General features: G+C 41.8%; 1 protein-coding gene across 10 annotated transcripts in view; it reads left to right on the forward strand.

Annotated features, from left to right (window-relative positions):
* The first annotated feature begins 2,369 nt into the window (after positions 1 to 2,369).
* mtss1lb (MTSS I-BAR domain containing 2b) overlaps positions 2,370 to 15,713 on the forward strand; it is a 72,068-nt gene continuing 58,724 nt past the window's right edge. For 5 of the 10 annotated variants that reach the window (XM_015368538.2, XM_069181342.1, XM_069181341.1 and 2 more), the window contains exons 1-3: positions 2,370 to 4,619; positions 14,984 to 15,045; positions 15,459 to 15,532. In XM_015368538.2, the coding sequence (XP_015224024.2) occupies positions 4,551 to 4,619; positions 14,984 to 15,045; positions 15,459 to 15,532 (205 nt within the window). In that variant the 5' untranslated portion in view covers positions 2,370 to 4,550. The remainder of the gene's footprint in view (positions 4,620 to 14,983; positions 15,046 to 15,458; positions 15,533 to 15,713) is intronic. The other 5 variants (XM_069181345.1, XM_015368547.2, XM_069181344.1 and 2 more) reach the window with 4 other exon arrangements.

Here is a 15,713-nt window from a genome sequence, read left to right on the forward strand (position 1 = left end):
GATGTTTGTTTTTAGTGCTTGTAGTGAAGTTGTAGTTCTGCAGAGGTGACACTGGGGTGTGTGCAAACTTCAGAGTGCAGCGAATACTCTTCAGCGTTGGGGTTTTGCTCCGCACTCTGCTTTCAGATGGTGTCAAATCATGTGCTAATCGGGGATCAGCTTGATCCGTTCTCCGGCCGAGCTTCTCTTACTCCTCAATGGAAAGAAAAAAGATTGGCAAAGCTTACATTTTGGAGATGGGAGTTCTGCAATTGAATTGTGTAACTTATCTTACACAGCCTGTTATCTTTCTGATAAGCCATTGGGTTGTCAGAGTCTTCTTACAATCAAGCGTGCATTGTTTCATGCTCACTTGTAACAAAAACATAATCAGGACATGGCGTAGCTGAAAGAGACTTCTCACATTCAGATCCCCACGGGTAAAATGAGAAAAAGGAGCAATTTCCTTTTATAAATATTCCAGTAGCGTAACAGTCTTTGCCGCTTCGGTTCACAGGAACGTGGCAAGGACTGTCGCTCTGCAAATTCAAGTTGTACCGCAGAAGCTCGCTGCTGGAACAGTACCTCTTTATGTCTTCTCACTCTTCTCCCACCTCCACACCTCTCTCTCTCTCTCTTCCTTTGCTCTACTTTTGTGCTTTCCTTCTCCTTTTGTTCCCTTTCCTCACCTTTTCCGTCCCGGAAACCATTTCTCCAGCGTGCCGTCTCAGAACAGCCTGATCGCCTTGTGAAAGAGACCTCCCTCTGCCGAAGAGAGCAGCTTGAAATAAAAAGTGACCCTGGCGTTACCACTTTATCGAGACCGCTTTTTCCCCCCCCGTTTCCTTCTTTGAAGGCTTTTTAAAAATTGTATCCCTACTATAGAACAAAAATAAAGTCAGGGGGGATGATTGTGATCTAGTGTTAGTGGGTTTTTAGTGCGTATTCCAGTATGGTTCTAATGCCATCCAGCATTCTAAGTTGCTCATTTCATTCTGGTTTATAGGCTTCCTGTGGCGAGATGTGGTAAAGATTAGCACTTGCATGAAGCCAGTCATTCGATGTGTGAGTTCCCATCTGCTCCAGCCCCTCCCTTCCCTGCGTAGTCATCTCTATCTTAGCAGAAGAGCAGGAGGTGAGAGTTGGGAAAGGGCTTCAGGAAAAAGGCTAGGAGAGAGGCCTGCCAGCTTCACCAAGGGCTGGAGTAGAAATCCATGAACTGGCAGGACCTTTTCATGGCAGCTGCCCGTGAGGCTGAAACTGCAACAGCTCTGTAGAAAGAATTCAGACCTGCTTAAACCTCTCCTGGGGAGAGCAGGCCCTGCATTTTCATCCTGTCACACTGACTAAGGCTCTTTGACTTCTCCGTCGGCATGAGTGATTCAGTGGCAAGCTATTTAAAATGTCATTATCTGCTTTCATACCGTTTTGCTTCCGTTACACTTTTATAGCATATGATTCAAATTAATTTTAAGGAGCATGGTGGTGCAGTGGTTACCATTGCTACAGGTTCATTTCCGGAGCTGGGGTGCTGTCTGTGTGGAGTTTGCATGTTCTCCCTGTGTTCACTCTGGGTGCGTCAGTTTCCTTCCACAGTCCAAAAACACATTCGTAGGTTAATTGGCTTTTGTAAAATCAGCCCTGGTGTGGGTGTGTGCGTCTGTGTTTGTGTCTGTCTGCCCAGTGATGGACTGGCATCCCACCCGAGGAGTGTCCTGCCCTTTGCCCATAGCGTGCCAGGATAAGCTCCAGCTCCCCCACAACCCTGGGTGGGAAGAAGCAATAACAAAATGGCTGGATGATTGGATTAATGTTTTAACATTTTAATATCTGGAAAAACACAGAAGCAATAGAAATGTGTCCTTTAGAGTTGATAATTTTTTCTGTTATGTAAAACTGTAAAATACCCAACAGTAAGACCTAACCGTTTGTGTAGATACCTGGTACTGACACGTTCAGTCATTATTTTCTTAACAGTTTCTGTGAATGGGAACAGGACATTTTTGGACAAGAGATTTGACCTCTCTGAGGATCTGGCCTGCTTAAGTCTCTTCAGAATGAAATAGGACACCACTGAAATACACCCGAGTGAAGACAGAATAGGCAGCCTGTAATAGATTTTTGTTTTATTTTAATAACTCACCAGCAGAAGTAGGTAATTATATACTTGAGACAGTCAGACCTAGTCAAGGTTAAACCCATTCATGGTCACGTCTTGCCTGGTTTCCATCTTACACAATTGTATGAAATAAAAGCTGATCTGTTCCCCCAATGTACAGCAGAAATGATAGATACTACTGCAGTATGTATTTTTTTCTGAACCAGACATAAATTGACCATGCTTACAAAACTCGGATAGGAGAAAATAGTGTTTCAGTGCGCTAATGGAATGCCAAGTGACCGCTGGCAAAGAGAAATGGAGTAGAGTTCATAATACTGAGGAGCAATCCTCCAGAATATGATTGGATATGTTTTCGTTGTGGTTCTAACCCTGGTTTTCAATATTGTAGATTTATGACGGCTCTGTATATATTCTAATTCGATTTTTTTTTCTCCCAACGGCCTTCAAAACAAGTTGTCAGAGCTTTCACAATTATATACAGCGACAATACCGACAAGGTTATACAGTATAATGAATCAAAAGGCAATTAATATAAGCTATTGTAAAGTAGTTGAAATGGCTGCAAAAGTTGTTTTTTACCACAATGATTGAACGTCTATGAATGTATAGATAAAAAGAGTAGTTAATTTATGGGAAATTATACATTATTATTATTGAGATTCACCCGGAAAATATTCCGGAGATTAAACACCTAGGTTCTGAAATGAAACCAGGTGAAACATCACAGGTGTTTTCACCAATAATTCAGTAGTACTGTATACTGTACCGTTTATCTAGGAATTGCTGGGATTATGATCTGGTTCGACATTAACAGGTGAAACGGAGGGTAATCTCCGGTAATTCTCAGAGATGATATTGCGCACATGTACCTTGACTAGTTTACTAACACTATTTACATAACCAGGTACACTATATTTATACATTTACATGCACAATGGAGTAATGCTGTAACAGGGCTTTTCCGTTCCTGCGGCGCATGAGAAATCATTCATTTAGTCTTTATTATTTAAGTAACCCACTGCGCTTTCAATGAGAAGTCCCCGGAAACGAAAAAAAATCCTTTTCTTTCAAGGGTATGTGCTTCTGTGGAAATACTGAAATTTCCTCACTCCCTAATCCGGAAAACGAAATCCCACAGGTGGTCACGGACTCTCAATTTCACGATCACAGTCTATTGCATACATGTGTGAAATGCACACTACAGTGTGATCCCAGAAACGTTCGTGGTGTTAGTAAACATCTGAAGGTATGATGAAGAGAAGCATTATTTAAATCCGAAGTTGACTGAAATATGTCAATTCACATGTCCAATTTCATTAAACTGCGGAGTGGAGTCCGGTGAACGTTTTTAAAAAAATGTTATGTCATCAGTGATTTGATCATTTACGCATGGTAAATTCGGAAAATTAGTGATATACCAAAATAAAAAACTCCAATCCTCATACTGTATTAGGGTTTATTATATTCCCCATGGAGCGGCAATAATAAAACACCTTACATTTTGAAGTACAATTTGAGCAAAACCGTTTATAGCTGAACAGTGGCAGATTTGTAGAATACTAAGAACAGAATTCTGCTCCTTATACCCTACTAATGATTTTGAAATCATATCTAACACTAATGATAGTTTAAGTTTTGGAATATCCAACATGCTGCTTGATCTCACGAATTAACATTTTAAAACCGTTTTTCGGTCTCGCATAACAAAAACTCCCACAAGCTCCTTCCCCCGGTGGCTTCCCATGTTTCACTCGCACGGGCGCATGCAGAAACGCAGGCATCGTCCACCCCCCACCGTCTCATTGTAAAGCAGTAAATCTCTTTGACGTTTCCCCCCTTCTATCGCGCTTGAAGCCCAGGCTGTCTGTTGTGTGTGTGATGGGGTGTCCCTCCCTCTCTTCGCCATGTGACAAGAAAGCTGACCGGCCCTCGCCGATTCCCATGGATCGGATTACTGTCCGCTCGCTGTACAGCTCCTAGCCGACTGCCCGAACCGCGATCACTGGCAGCGCAGTGCGCACCGGTGTTCCAGTGAGTGACCATTTCACGTTTGGGTACACGTCTCAGCATTACAACCCACCCCTTTTTTCCCCCCAAACCGTGATTTTACATAGCAATCAGGCAGGAGAGGTAAAAATGCCCGTCGTCGAGACGTCTGCGGTTTTTGTCTCCTGTCGCGGGGAGTAAACCGGGAGCTGGGAAGAGAGAAATAAAAATCTCTCTTCTCCTCACCATCACTCGCTAATCTCAAACGGGCACAGACTAGCGAACCATCCAACCATCTGGGACTGCTGTCTTGACTGTGTTTTAAAATATTTTTTTGCACATACGTGATACTGGAGAGAGAAAAAAAGCTGGGTTATCGTTTGTGCCTGGGAGATTATTCTTGGAGGAGCATTTCATTCGAATCCTTATCATTGAGCAATTTGTGAGCGGTGGATGTGTTAATATGGAGACGGTGGAAAAGGAGTGTGGAGCTCTGGGTGGGCTTTTTCAGGCTATCGTCAATGATATGAAGGTATGATTTATAATTGCATCTCATTTATTAAAAGCTTGGCGGTTTGCATGCAAATAAACCTTTTTTTCTGTATGACAAATCAGTTTTGTTTATGCAGGGGTATTTAATATGTTTCAGACTGCGATGTTTGTATAAACCATTTGTAGCATCTGTTGAGAGGAGATTTAATTTTTCTGACAGTAGAAGCTTAGAACCGTTCGTTTTGGTTACCTGATAACAAAATAACTGCTTGTCCATTATATGGATACACACACGAACACACACACACACACACCTATAGATAAAATAAGGCTACAGAAAACGATAACCAGTTATTTCCAGTAAATATGTAAGTGAAGGACGGTCAAGTGTTCTATTTCTCTCCTGTTATTTTCTATGTGCCGAGAAAAAAATAGCCCTCTTTTGAAAAATCGATCTCCTGCCAAGAGGAATTTGAAGAAGCCAGCGAAAAGTGTTGCAAAACGGGTTGAGTGTCCGGCCAGCGGTTACCAGCGGCCGGCAGTGTCCGTCTGTCTGTCATGGTCAGTTTGGAACAGAATCAGGATGACACAGCAAACAAGCGTGCAGGAACGAATACAGAGAGACTAGAACTGAGTTATGGTCAACGTCCTCGCCATCCACTCGTCCCATTCGCCCTTAACCTGTAATGCAACTAACTCGTATTTAATACACCGCCCTTAACCTGTAATGTAACCTACTCGTATTTAATACACGACAATAGCAATAATGTTACTATTCAGGCAGCAGCCCTAACCGGTGGTCAGGAGCTTCAGCCTTTGGAGAGCAGGGTCGTGGGCTCAAATTCAGGGTGGACGTTGTTGTTGTATCTTTTAACAACGTACTTCACTCAGAATTTCCTGATCTATGCAGGGATCTCCTGCTTGTTTTCATACATCTTTGTTCTGAATTGGTTTAACGTGTGTAACCCAGTGTATTACTGGTGATATTTGCAGCTCGGATAGATTTCTGCTGGACAAGGCAACATTTGACTGCTATTTATTTCTTCAGTGTTGAATATGATTTGTTTACAGTCAAATATTATTATCTTTGTTTAATTTCTCCCTGTAATGACGCTACCTCCTGTTTCTCATTCATATTTTAATACGCACCCCCCCTTTGCATTCGTCCCCATGACATTACATTACTAAGACACCACGGAAATATAGGTCATATAGTTACCACAGCAACAACTGTACACTTCTGGGGACAGAGTAGTGCTTGAGTAAACATGCAATTTGATTTTTAAAATTTGTGTATTTGTGTCGATGCTGCTGATGTAGGTTTCATACACATCAGCTGTGGGGTGGCCCTGTTCCGAGTCTTGCTTCTGGGGTGGTTTTAGCTATCACTCATTTGTAATTAAATACCCATTGTTAAAGAATATTTCATTTGGTTGGAAGGATGCAAAATATTAAAAGGCAAAAGAACCCAACAGATCAGACTCAATGTAAAATCTCAGTATCTCATAAGCCAAGTACAATTTTGTTGGTTTAATTAGCATTGCCTGTATTTTTATTAAATAAAATGTATTAAGAATATTGCAAATGTGTGTTTCCTGAGCTAGTCCAGAGCTGTTGATACCAGGGCAACACCCATCTGGGCACTGTACAGAGTCAGAAGACCTTGATGTAGCTCTTACAAGTAACCATGCTGCATGTACAGTACATGTGAATACCTTGAAGAACTCATGAATTATTATTAGCAGTATTTTAACAGGTCAACTAAAACATACAGAATGCAGAATAGATGTATAACCAGGCTGTTCTGTAAGAAAAGGCTGTTTTTGGAGACTGTCTGCAAGGAACCTGCTAGGTAGTGAGTCTGATACCAGATGGAATGGTGTTGCTCTACAGCCCTGTGTTTCTCTGGGGGTAACTCTGGGTAAAGTGCCAAGGGAACTGAGACCTGTTTTCTAGGGTGGACAGCTGTGGTATGTCTCTATGATATTTCTCAAAAAAAGCACTCATGCTTGGACTTCTGGACTACTGTGGTTAAAAAGGTGTTCTGTGTGCACCTAAAGCATAAGGAAGGAATTGGTTTTCTCTCTTGTTGCCGTGTTTGACTGGTATAGTACTGTAAACAAAGTTAAAGAAGGAGTTAAATGGTGGGCTTCTTCATTGGCCTGCATGGTCAATCTCCAATTTGTGCTGCTTATGTAGAAGTCGATGTGGTCTCACTCCCCATTTTCCAAGAGCAGGGCTTTTGTGTGGCTGCAGACTCATTCCCTTTGGGCAGCATCTCCAAACTGGCACATTCCGATGTGTTGGAATGGTGTTATGCTGGATGCGTTAGGGGGTGATCGGATTTGAGGAAGATGGGGCCCACGGTCCGCTCCTCTGCCTCCGTGTTGAACAGGGGGAGGGGCTGAAGTGCAGACGAGACTGTCGGTCTTGTCTTTACTCCACTGAGTCGCTCGCGAATCTCCCTTGTTTATCCTCGGAGGCTCCGCCCCTCTTCTCCTGGAACATCGCTGCACTGTCAGGGCTCCAGGGAGGAGCTGTCACACTGCGACGAGCTGGGCAAGGCAGATAGGACCCACATTGAACAGCAGTTTTTAATCCATTTTCGATTTTATTGTACCAGCTGCTGAACAGGTTTGTGTTTCTTCCTTTGTACATTTGTTGAAAAAATGTGCGCAGGCAGGAACGTGGAATTTTGTTCAAAGGATGTATTTGGTATTTTGTTTCTGTAAACCTATTGCTATGAAAGCCCACAGCTTGCGACTCCTGAAACGGATGAAACCATAATGCAGAGGAACCCTTGAGTCAATCCTTTTCTAGTGTGCGTGTGTGGCATAGTGTAGCATGTACAGTAGTTGACTTGACCAAAGCAGGGACAGCTTTGTAGCATATTGCGAATGCTACAGAATACTGAGGTCCAGAGCACAAGACATGAGAGAAAAGTGGAACATTTCAAAGGTTTCTGTCCATGCCTCTGATTTTGCATTTCTGCTGCTGTACGTTCAATGCTCCAGAATGCCAGTTAGAAAGTAGAATAAGTATACTTGGGATCACTTAAGATTCAGGACATGGGTTGCAGTGTCAGGAGGACTCTTGCCTCAATCACTCTCCTTATGCTCAGCTTCAAGTGCACAAACAATAGCACTTGTCTGCATCTTTGGATTACTGTGTTTGGATAAGGGACAAAGAAACAGATCAGGGTGTCTTTCCACATGTTTCTGTTTTATGGATTGCAATCTAAGTACAAAGTTGAGCCTTCCTTCTTCAGAAAAAGCACTGGTCTTCTCAGCTACTGACTGGACTCATTAAGAAGTGATGGACTCATTTGAAACCTTAAATTGGGGCCCTCTGGATACTTGCCAGGGGATATTTATTTGGTTTGAAGTCAAGCTGTCAACTTCATTATCTGGAAACTTAAGGGATCTAAAGGTCAATTAATTGCTTAAGACAATTGTCACATAAAAAAATCAGTAAGTTGCAGTTCCCTCTTATAAATCACTATAAATCATTTAGATTTATTAATAGTTGGTAGATATGGTTTTTGGTTGTCAATGAAGGCATTGCAGAGATGCAGTTGGCTGTTAATACTGTATATAGTGTAAGTGCTTTGACTCTACAGGGTTGGGTTTTATAGTAGTTCAGAGCATAGATCCACTGCACAGCCACCACAGGGAACCTACTGAACACAATGAATCCAGTAACTAGATGGTCAAGCCCAATGGCCACCTCCTTTCACATCAGAAGACCGACTGCCCCTAAACCAGCTTGAACTGGCAATGACTGTGAATAGTTTTTATGGTCCGTCTTTCCTTCTATATTGAGAAAAGGGTTATTAAACCTTGATAAAATGATGCGATGTTTCAGATATTACATTACTGCTTATTCAGCCTTAGCTAGCCCTCCTGTTAACATTAAGATTATTACATTCCTAATAGAATTAAAAGTCAGTGCCACAAGCTTAACATAGTTCTCATTAATTGAATCCATCCATTAATGTGGACATTTGCCTTCTTATGCTGGACATTTTGATACAGCAGAAATAAATATTGATTGCCCTCAGGTGTTTGCATATTATTTCTAACTGGTGGAACAAAACGACCTCACATGATCGAGACATAAATATAGCAAGAGCTGGCAGAACCCTGGTTTCTTTCTTGTCGTTCTGTAAACAACAAATCTGATTTTGACCCCAAACACTACATAATACCCTTTCAGTGGGGTGCAGCCCCCTGTGCCATTTAATCTGGGGCTCTTTGAACCGGAAATGCTGGACGAGATGTGACATGTGAGTAGCAGATTCAATTAATAAAGCTACTTTCAGGGGGGCCAGAATGTGGAGCTAAAATGTGAGTTTCTGAAGGAGGTAGTGGGTGTTTGTAAGGGGGCATGCACTGAGCCAGTTCCCAAAGTGATGTCACTCCCTTCTGAAATATAGACAGTGTAGAACTCGATGTACAGTAGAATGAGGCAGAGGACATGGTCTTTTGATGCTGTGGAGTTCTCTGCTGTCAAGGGAGTGGTGCTGTGCTTGCTTGGAGCCCTCGGCCAACCTAGGACAAATCCCTGCAGGGGCACAGAGACCTGTGCATGCTACGTGTACATGCCCTGCTCCGACACAAGTCTGATCTGAGTTATATAAAGACAAGTAGGAAAGAGAGCCAGCTGAGGCATGCTGCAGAATGAGTGGAAATTGCTACATGCTAGTCATTTTCTGTGGCTTCAGGCTTGTATTCAATTGTATAGTAAGAGATGATTCAGATCCGTCGTCGTTTTAACAAATATAAGACGCACAGGAAACCGAAGACCATCATCAAAGCAGGTTATTTTTGCTGCCTGCCAAATCATTGCCTCGGATCAGTCTGTGCTTAGTCATAGGAGCAGGAGGAAAGAACAATCACTGCATTCTGCTTTTGACTGGACAGAGACCAGATGAGAACCTCAGGACTAAAAGAAAGGGCCGACTCAAGATGTGCATATTAAAGGCCAGCATGTACCTTTCCTGCCTGTGGTATGATATCCACATACACATTAGTGGACTGACTTGCTTTGTTTTCAATGTTTTGCTTGAGCATGGAGTTATAGAAGTGTGTGGATCGTAGTGAAATTGAGGAGCAAGGACCAATGTTTTCAAATATAATTGAAAACAAATTACCAGTGTTCTGTTTGGAATATTCCAATAATTGAAGAAAACTTTCCTTTGGGATTATGTTGAAAAATATATATGTCATACATCAACCAACCACAACAACACGGAACATCAATGAATGCTTTTGAAAACCAAAATTGACATGTTTAATTGAAGTCAGGTATACTGATATACTGCACCAATACAGCTGTATTGTACTGTAAAAGAAAACAATAGTAGACGTTTCCCGGTGAGTTAATATTTTTTATTTAGAATCCAAAAGCATTGTATTTCCCTATTGCGAAATGCAGATCAAGAGTTTTGAAAAGATGACACTAAGGAATCCCCTCCCCAGCCCTTTATTTTAAATCACACCCAGTTGTCTAGTGTAACTCTTGTTATGAAGCTCATACTGATAACGTGACTATCTGATGAGATTTCACCTGCAGAAGGAACAGTACTTAGCACTTGGGGACCTCCAGGGTGACTCAGCAGGTAAATGTGCTCTTGTTGGCACAGGCTGCTCTCTATGATAACAGGCCATGAGCTGCAGGTCACCTGTGAGCAGAGTCCCTTAAGTAATGGCACACGAGTGGCTGAGCCCCAGTGAGGGTAGGGTAGGATTAGTCAGCCAGGGCTCTCCCTACTCTCAGCAACTCATGACCCATGCGGACAGCTTCTGGGATGCCTCAGTGGTGGTGCTATCAGTGAGGATGTGCCTCTCAAGTCAGCTGAAATGTGGAAAAAAAACACACACTTAACAATTCCAAGCCGCATGGATATATCATAAATTATTGCCAATACAGAAATTAAAAAATAAAACACGTAGCACAACCCCATTGCTAATCCACAGCTACAAGTGCAGCTTTTAACAGTCTGTTCCTAACTTTGAGTTTTCCACATGATCTGTGCTTCAGCCAGGGGTTCTCAGAAACAGAGGGCTGCTTAATTACTTTAATTGAATCACGTAAGGATGAATTAATTAGTGGGGATCTGTTTGGATTTAAAGAGCTGTGTTTTTTGTAACCCCGCAGTAACCTGCCTCTCAGGGCTGTGTGTGCCTTCTCTTTTGATGTTCCATAAAAAAGTTGTGTTAGCTGCTAATTAGCCTTGTGTAACAGGCTTGGCTGAGATGCAGGGATAGGAGATACACGATCACTTACTCAGGAGTTTCAGTACTTCTGTTTCCTCTAAAGAGCCCACCAAAGGCCTTAAAATCCAAAGCAAATCCAGACATAAAACAGAAAAAAACAACCAGACAACTATTTTATCTATATTGTAGGACTATAAAAGTAGGTATTCGATTCTTGATTGCAAATATTTAAATTAGAAAGAAATATGACATCTTATTTGGGCAGCAAGGTGGCATCACCGCTGCCGACAACAAAAATCCTTCTATGCAGACATTGCATTTTCCGCCATGGGCACGAGGTCCTCTGGCTTCTTCCCATGCTGGCTGTGTTTACTGGTGTCTCTAAATTGTCCTTGTGTGGCATTCCTTGCTGGGTGCGGTCCTGCTCTGCTCCCTGTGCTCCTGAGTTGCCTGAACCCTTACTAGGAGTAAATGGCTTCCTCTTTGTAAGCACAGAGAGGAAAGAAGTGAATTCTTCTTCGCATGACTTTGTAAAGCATGAAGAAGGGAGAAAAATGACCAAAGCTTCTGTAATGCAGTAATTACATTCCTGAGAAGACCCAGAAGGCAAACACACACACAACATTCTGATGCCAGGCATAGAGTTCTCTCTCCAGTTCAAGTTCATCTGAGGTACTGCTGAGATGTTGAATGGTCATATTTGCCTGAATCATGGAGTTTGTCATAAACCAGATTGTGAACTGTTCATAGGCACTGTCAGAACACAAAGTTCCCGGTGAAATATGTAAAATAACTAACAGTGCCAAGCAAACTGGCCGAAAGCAGCTGAGAAGCGGGACTGATGCCAAGTGGTTGGAAATCTAAAGATCTGTTCCAGTAACTGAGGATTTGCCTTGGAGACCTAGAATTCTGAAACGTGTTAGCACAGAAAATTGAAGAAAATATCATAAGTCAGTAGATGGAAACAAGAGAAGGCATTTGATTATCATTTGATTGAGCTAGTTACTAATTTCTATCACAAAGGCCTAGTCTACTGGATAATTAAAACTGAAAATGAAAACTGTTCAAATTGAAAATAAAAGTTTTTTTTTCCACGAGCCCACCTTCTGGTTCTTAACCCTCTACTGTACCTGGAATCAGAAAGGGCACATAGATTACTGTATGTAGAATGGATTCTTTTGGGGGAATGACTGGAGGTACAGTCCCTTTCTGAACAAGTCAAATCAAACCAAGCTTAGATATGAGGAAACTGATAGAATTAAACATCAATTGGGATCATAATTGATCAGGTGGTGACAAACCTGAAAGGAACTGGCAGTTGTTTAAACGACTATGCAGTCTGGAGAAAACATTGATCACTGCAGGCTTGTCTACTAAAGTCAATTATAAAAGTATTTCATTATTAACTGTACTTGAGACAAAACACACTCCTACATTTTCAAATTCTTGGAAAGAAAAATAATTAGAAATCCAAATGTATTGCACAGGATACCATGGTTTTTGCAGTTCTTACAGAACATCTGATAACGTTTCTAAGTTTAAACTACTGAAGGGATATTTTAACTGTGATTGATTGAGGATTTCATCTGACTGTAACACTGCTTAGACTGAAAGAGCTCAGAAAATATGCTCCATAGCTTATTATTGTCTTGCAATGATGTTGATCGAACTCATTTAAAAAGGGAATTCAATGAAGTGTTCTGTAAGGGGTACACTCCAAAACCACTGTCAGTCATCAAGACCCCTATAACAGTGTAAAGATTATTATTCATCATCATTATCAAGACTTTTCTTCTTCTGTTGTTCTCAAATCATTCCTCTTATTGACCTGCTTCAAGAATACACGTGAATGCTGAAGTGTGTGAATAGTAACAGTAAAAAATACGCAACTCATCAAATAAAATTTCTAAAGCAAAAAAAAAAACTTCTCAGCCCCGGTATTACTTTTTTGTAACTCTGCAATGCCATGCCAAAGGTGTTTATCATCTCAGAAAAAATGGGATATGTGGAAATTTTGAAGGCAGATTATTTTTAATTCTATTCTTGCAACATTTTCTGTTTAGTTTTTATGTTCATTTTCTAAAGAAAAGCAATAAGATGCAATTTGGAGTTGCAGATACCTAACCTAGCTTAATAGCTGTCTCTTACATATTCCCTGTGTGTGCTGTGTAAAGGTCTAACCCTGCGTGGAGAGTTTGAGTAATCATAAACCTTACCAGGTATGGACAGGTTTTTTGGTAATAGATTATTAAAGTTGTTATTTCTAATTAAGGTTAAGAATTGTTATCTCATCCTCAGAAATCCTGTGCTTAGAGGTTTCAGGGTAATACCAGGATTCACCAAGCACAATTGGCTGAGCACCTCTGGTGATAGGATGGGAAGTGTTGTTAGTGATGGATGTGCCTCTTCTCCAATCAGAACTGAGTGTCCAGTATGGGTTGTGTTGCCTGTGACGGGTTAAAGGACAAGTGGCTCAAGGTTAAGCGGGTCAGAAGAGTCAGTCTGAATTTCCTCATCTTCTCCCGTGTGCCGTCCCAGGGTTTGTAACTGTGAGCCCAGACGTGAAAATCACCATTGGTGATTCCAAACATTCCAAACGAGTTCAAAACATAATTGTCTGTTCTAAATTAAAAAACATCTGGGTGAGATGTAGATGATGCATTATTGATTAGAAATTATTTCTGAATGGGTGGTGTGCTTGGATTGAATTGATTATAACCTGAGGCTCAGACACTGATCGGATAAACAGCACATTGGTATTCATAAACAGTAAAATACAATACATATTGTGAACAAGAGGCTGTTTTCGGCCCATCTAGCTAATTTGATTGTTCTAATTGGGCATCTAGATAATTGTTTCAGGGAGCTGATCCATGTGTTTCTTGATAGAAAACCAGGTATTCCACACCCCTTTCTCTAACAACCTTTTATTGCATTTTGTAGTTTACTCTGGTAACTGAATCAAGTCTGCTTATATTTTTCTCTGTTCACAATGAAAAAGGTGGAGTTCTTTTAGTCTTAGTCAGAGCAGGACACCTCTTTGTAGTTCTCCAACCTAACATTGAATTAATGGGAATTTGAACTTCAGTCTTAAAGGCTTTTTTTATTGAACTAATAGCAGGTTCTTTTGGTAGTCTGGGGGAAAGTGGTGTTTAATTTACCATTCTTACCTGTGGTTTGCGGTATTGCTGATGCTTGCAAACAAGCTGTGGAGAAGAGCCACCTAATTGAGCCATCTCAAGCCCAATTCAAAGTGCTGCTTTGAGCCCAGTAATGAAACGTGAACAGTAATGAGACAGTTGTTGGAGCTCTGCCACAGTTACCATTTGTGTGCCTGTTTTTGATCTGGGGAAAACCTTTGCAGGACAGGAGAGAGGACATGTGTTTTTTTGTTGACCGATCCATCCATTCTTCATTTTCTAACCGTTTCATCCAATTCATGGTCATGGGGGAGCTGGAGCCTACAAGCAATGGGTGCAAAGTGGGGTACATCCATCACAGGGCACACACAGACACAAACAGAAACACGCACACACTCACACCCCTGCCAGTTTATGATTGAAAAATGCCAAAGGTAATTTGTTTTGCTTCGAATGTTGGTTGGGTCTTAATGTATTATTTAAAACATCCATTCAACATTTATTCTTGCAAGAACGGTTTATTTATAGGTGATGTTAAATGTGTTTGTGGCTAAGGCAGTATTTTCTTAAATCATGCCTTTTGGGGGTGATAGGGGCTGGAATGAGATTGAAAAGAGTTCACTTAGAAACAGTGGTGGTGGCCAATTCAGACTACATCTCATAGGAGCAACGTCTGGATACCTCAGGTACCGCCTCAGATTTGTGAAGAGTTTCTGGCAACGTGAAGCTAATGAGACGATAATCACTAACTGTCCCAAATTTGTGACGAACACTGACTGAATTGGCCAAAAAGTTCTTTAGAAAGTAAATCAAGGACTTGTGAGGCATAAGAATGAAGAATTTGATGGTAACAATGGTAACAGACAGACATTAAAACAACATTGTAACACCAGGTTTATGTTAGATTACCTTTTGTACAGTTTGCTGTAGGTAGCACCCATGAGTTTGCATGCTTTGTGTCCTCCGACATGGAGTCCAGTTGTGAGAAGAGCAATGGAGCAGTCATGCAGACTACTGTCTAATGCATCTTCCCTCTCCTATTGCAGAGCTCTTACCCCATCTGGGAGGACTTCAGTGCCAAGGCTACCAAACTGCACTCTCAGCTGAGGTGAGTGTGGCACAGTGCGGCCTGTCTTGGCAGGAACCCCTCATCCTGTTCATGTGCACAGCTGCCAACCCATTCAGGACTGAAAACCACATGATCCAGAGTCTGGTGTGTTTAAATGAACGCTGCTGTCAACAAACCTCGGCAAATGTGAGGCTGAGGTAGCAAGTATTTGGTAGACTCAAATCCAGCCTGGGATAATGGGATTTATTTGGAGGAGTTATTTTTCACACGTCACTATCAGTTTGGGAAATCCTGACGACAATCGCACAGTAAAAGTGTAAAAATGCATCAATACAGGAAGCTGGAAAAAAATAGCTTGTTGGAACAGGAGTGTCGGGGTCTGTGGCTGTGTGTCAGTGCTCTAAAATGTTAGGCAGCACTTCAACTTTTTCCTCTGTCCCCTGCTCTTTCAGGACCACTGTGCTGGCTGCCGTAGCCTTCTTGGATGCCTTTCAGAAAGTGGCGGACATGGCGACGAACACCAGAGGTAACCATTCTGTGTTGTAACAGGGACCCAGGCTAGACGGCCTAAGGCGGGGAAGTGTGAAGGCACTGCTGTGTCACTGGGAAAACAAGCTGCTTTTGCGTACTCAGCTGAGCGTGGTATCCGATTCTGGGAACCGGCCATTGTGTTAAAGGAGTTGTAAAAACACAGGGGATTAGACAAG

The sequence above is a fragment of the Lepisosteus oculatus genome, chromosome 20 (assembly GCF_040954835.1).
Source record: "Lepisosteus oculatus isolate fLepOcu1 chromosome 20, fLepOcu1.hap2, whole genome shotgun sequence".
In the NCBI taxonomy this organism is placed as follows: Eukaryota; Metazoa; Chordata; class Actinopteri; order Semionotiformes; family Lepisosteidae; genus Lepisosteus; species Lepisosteus oculatus.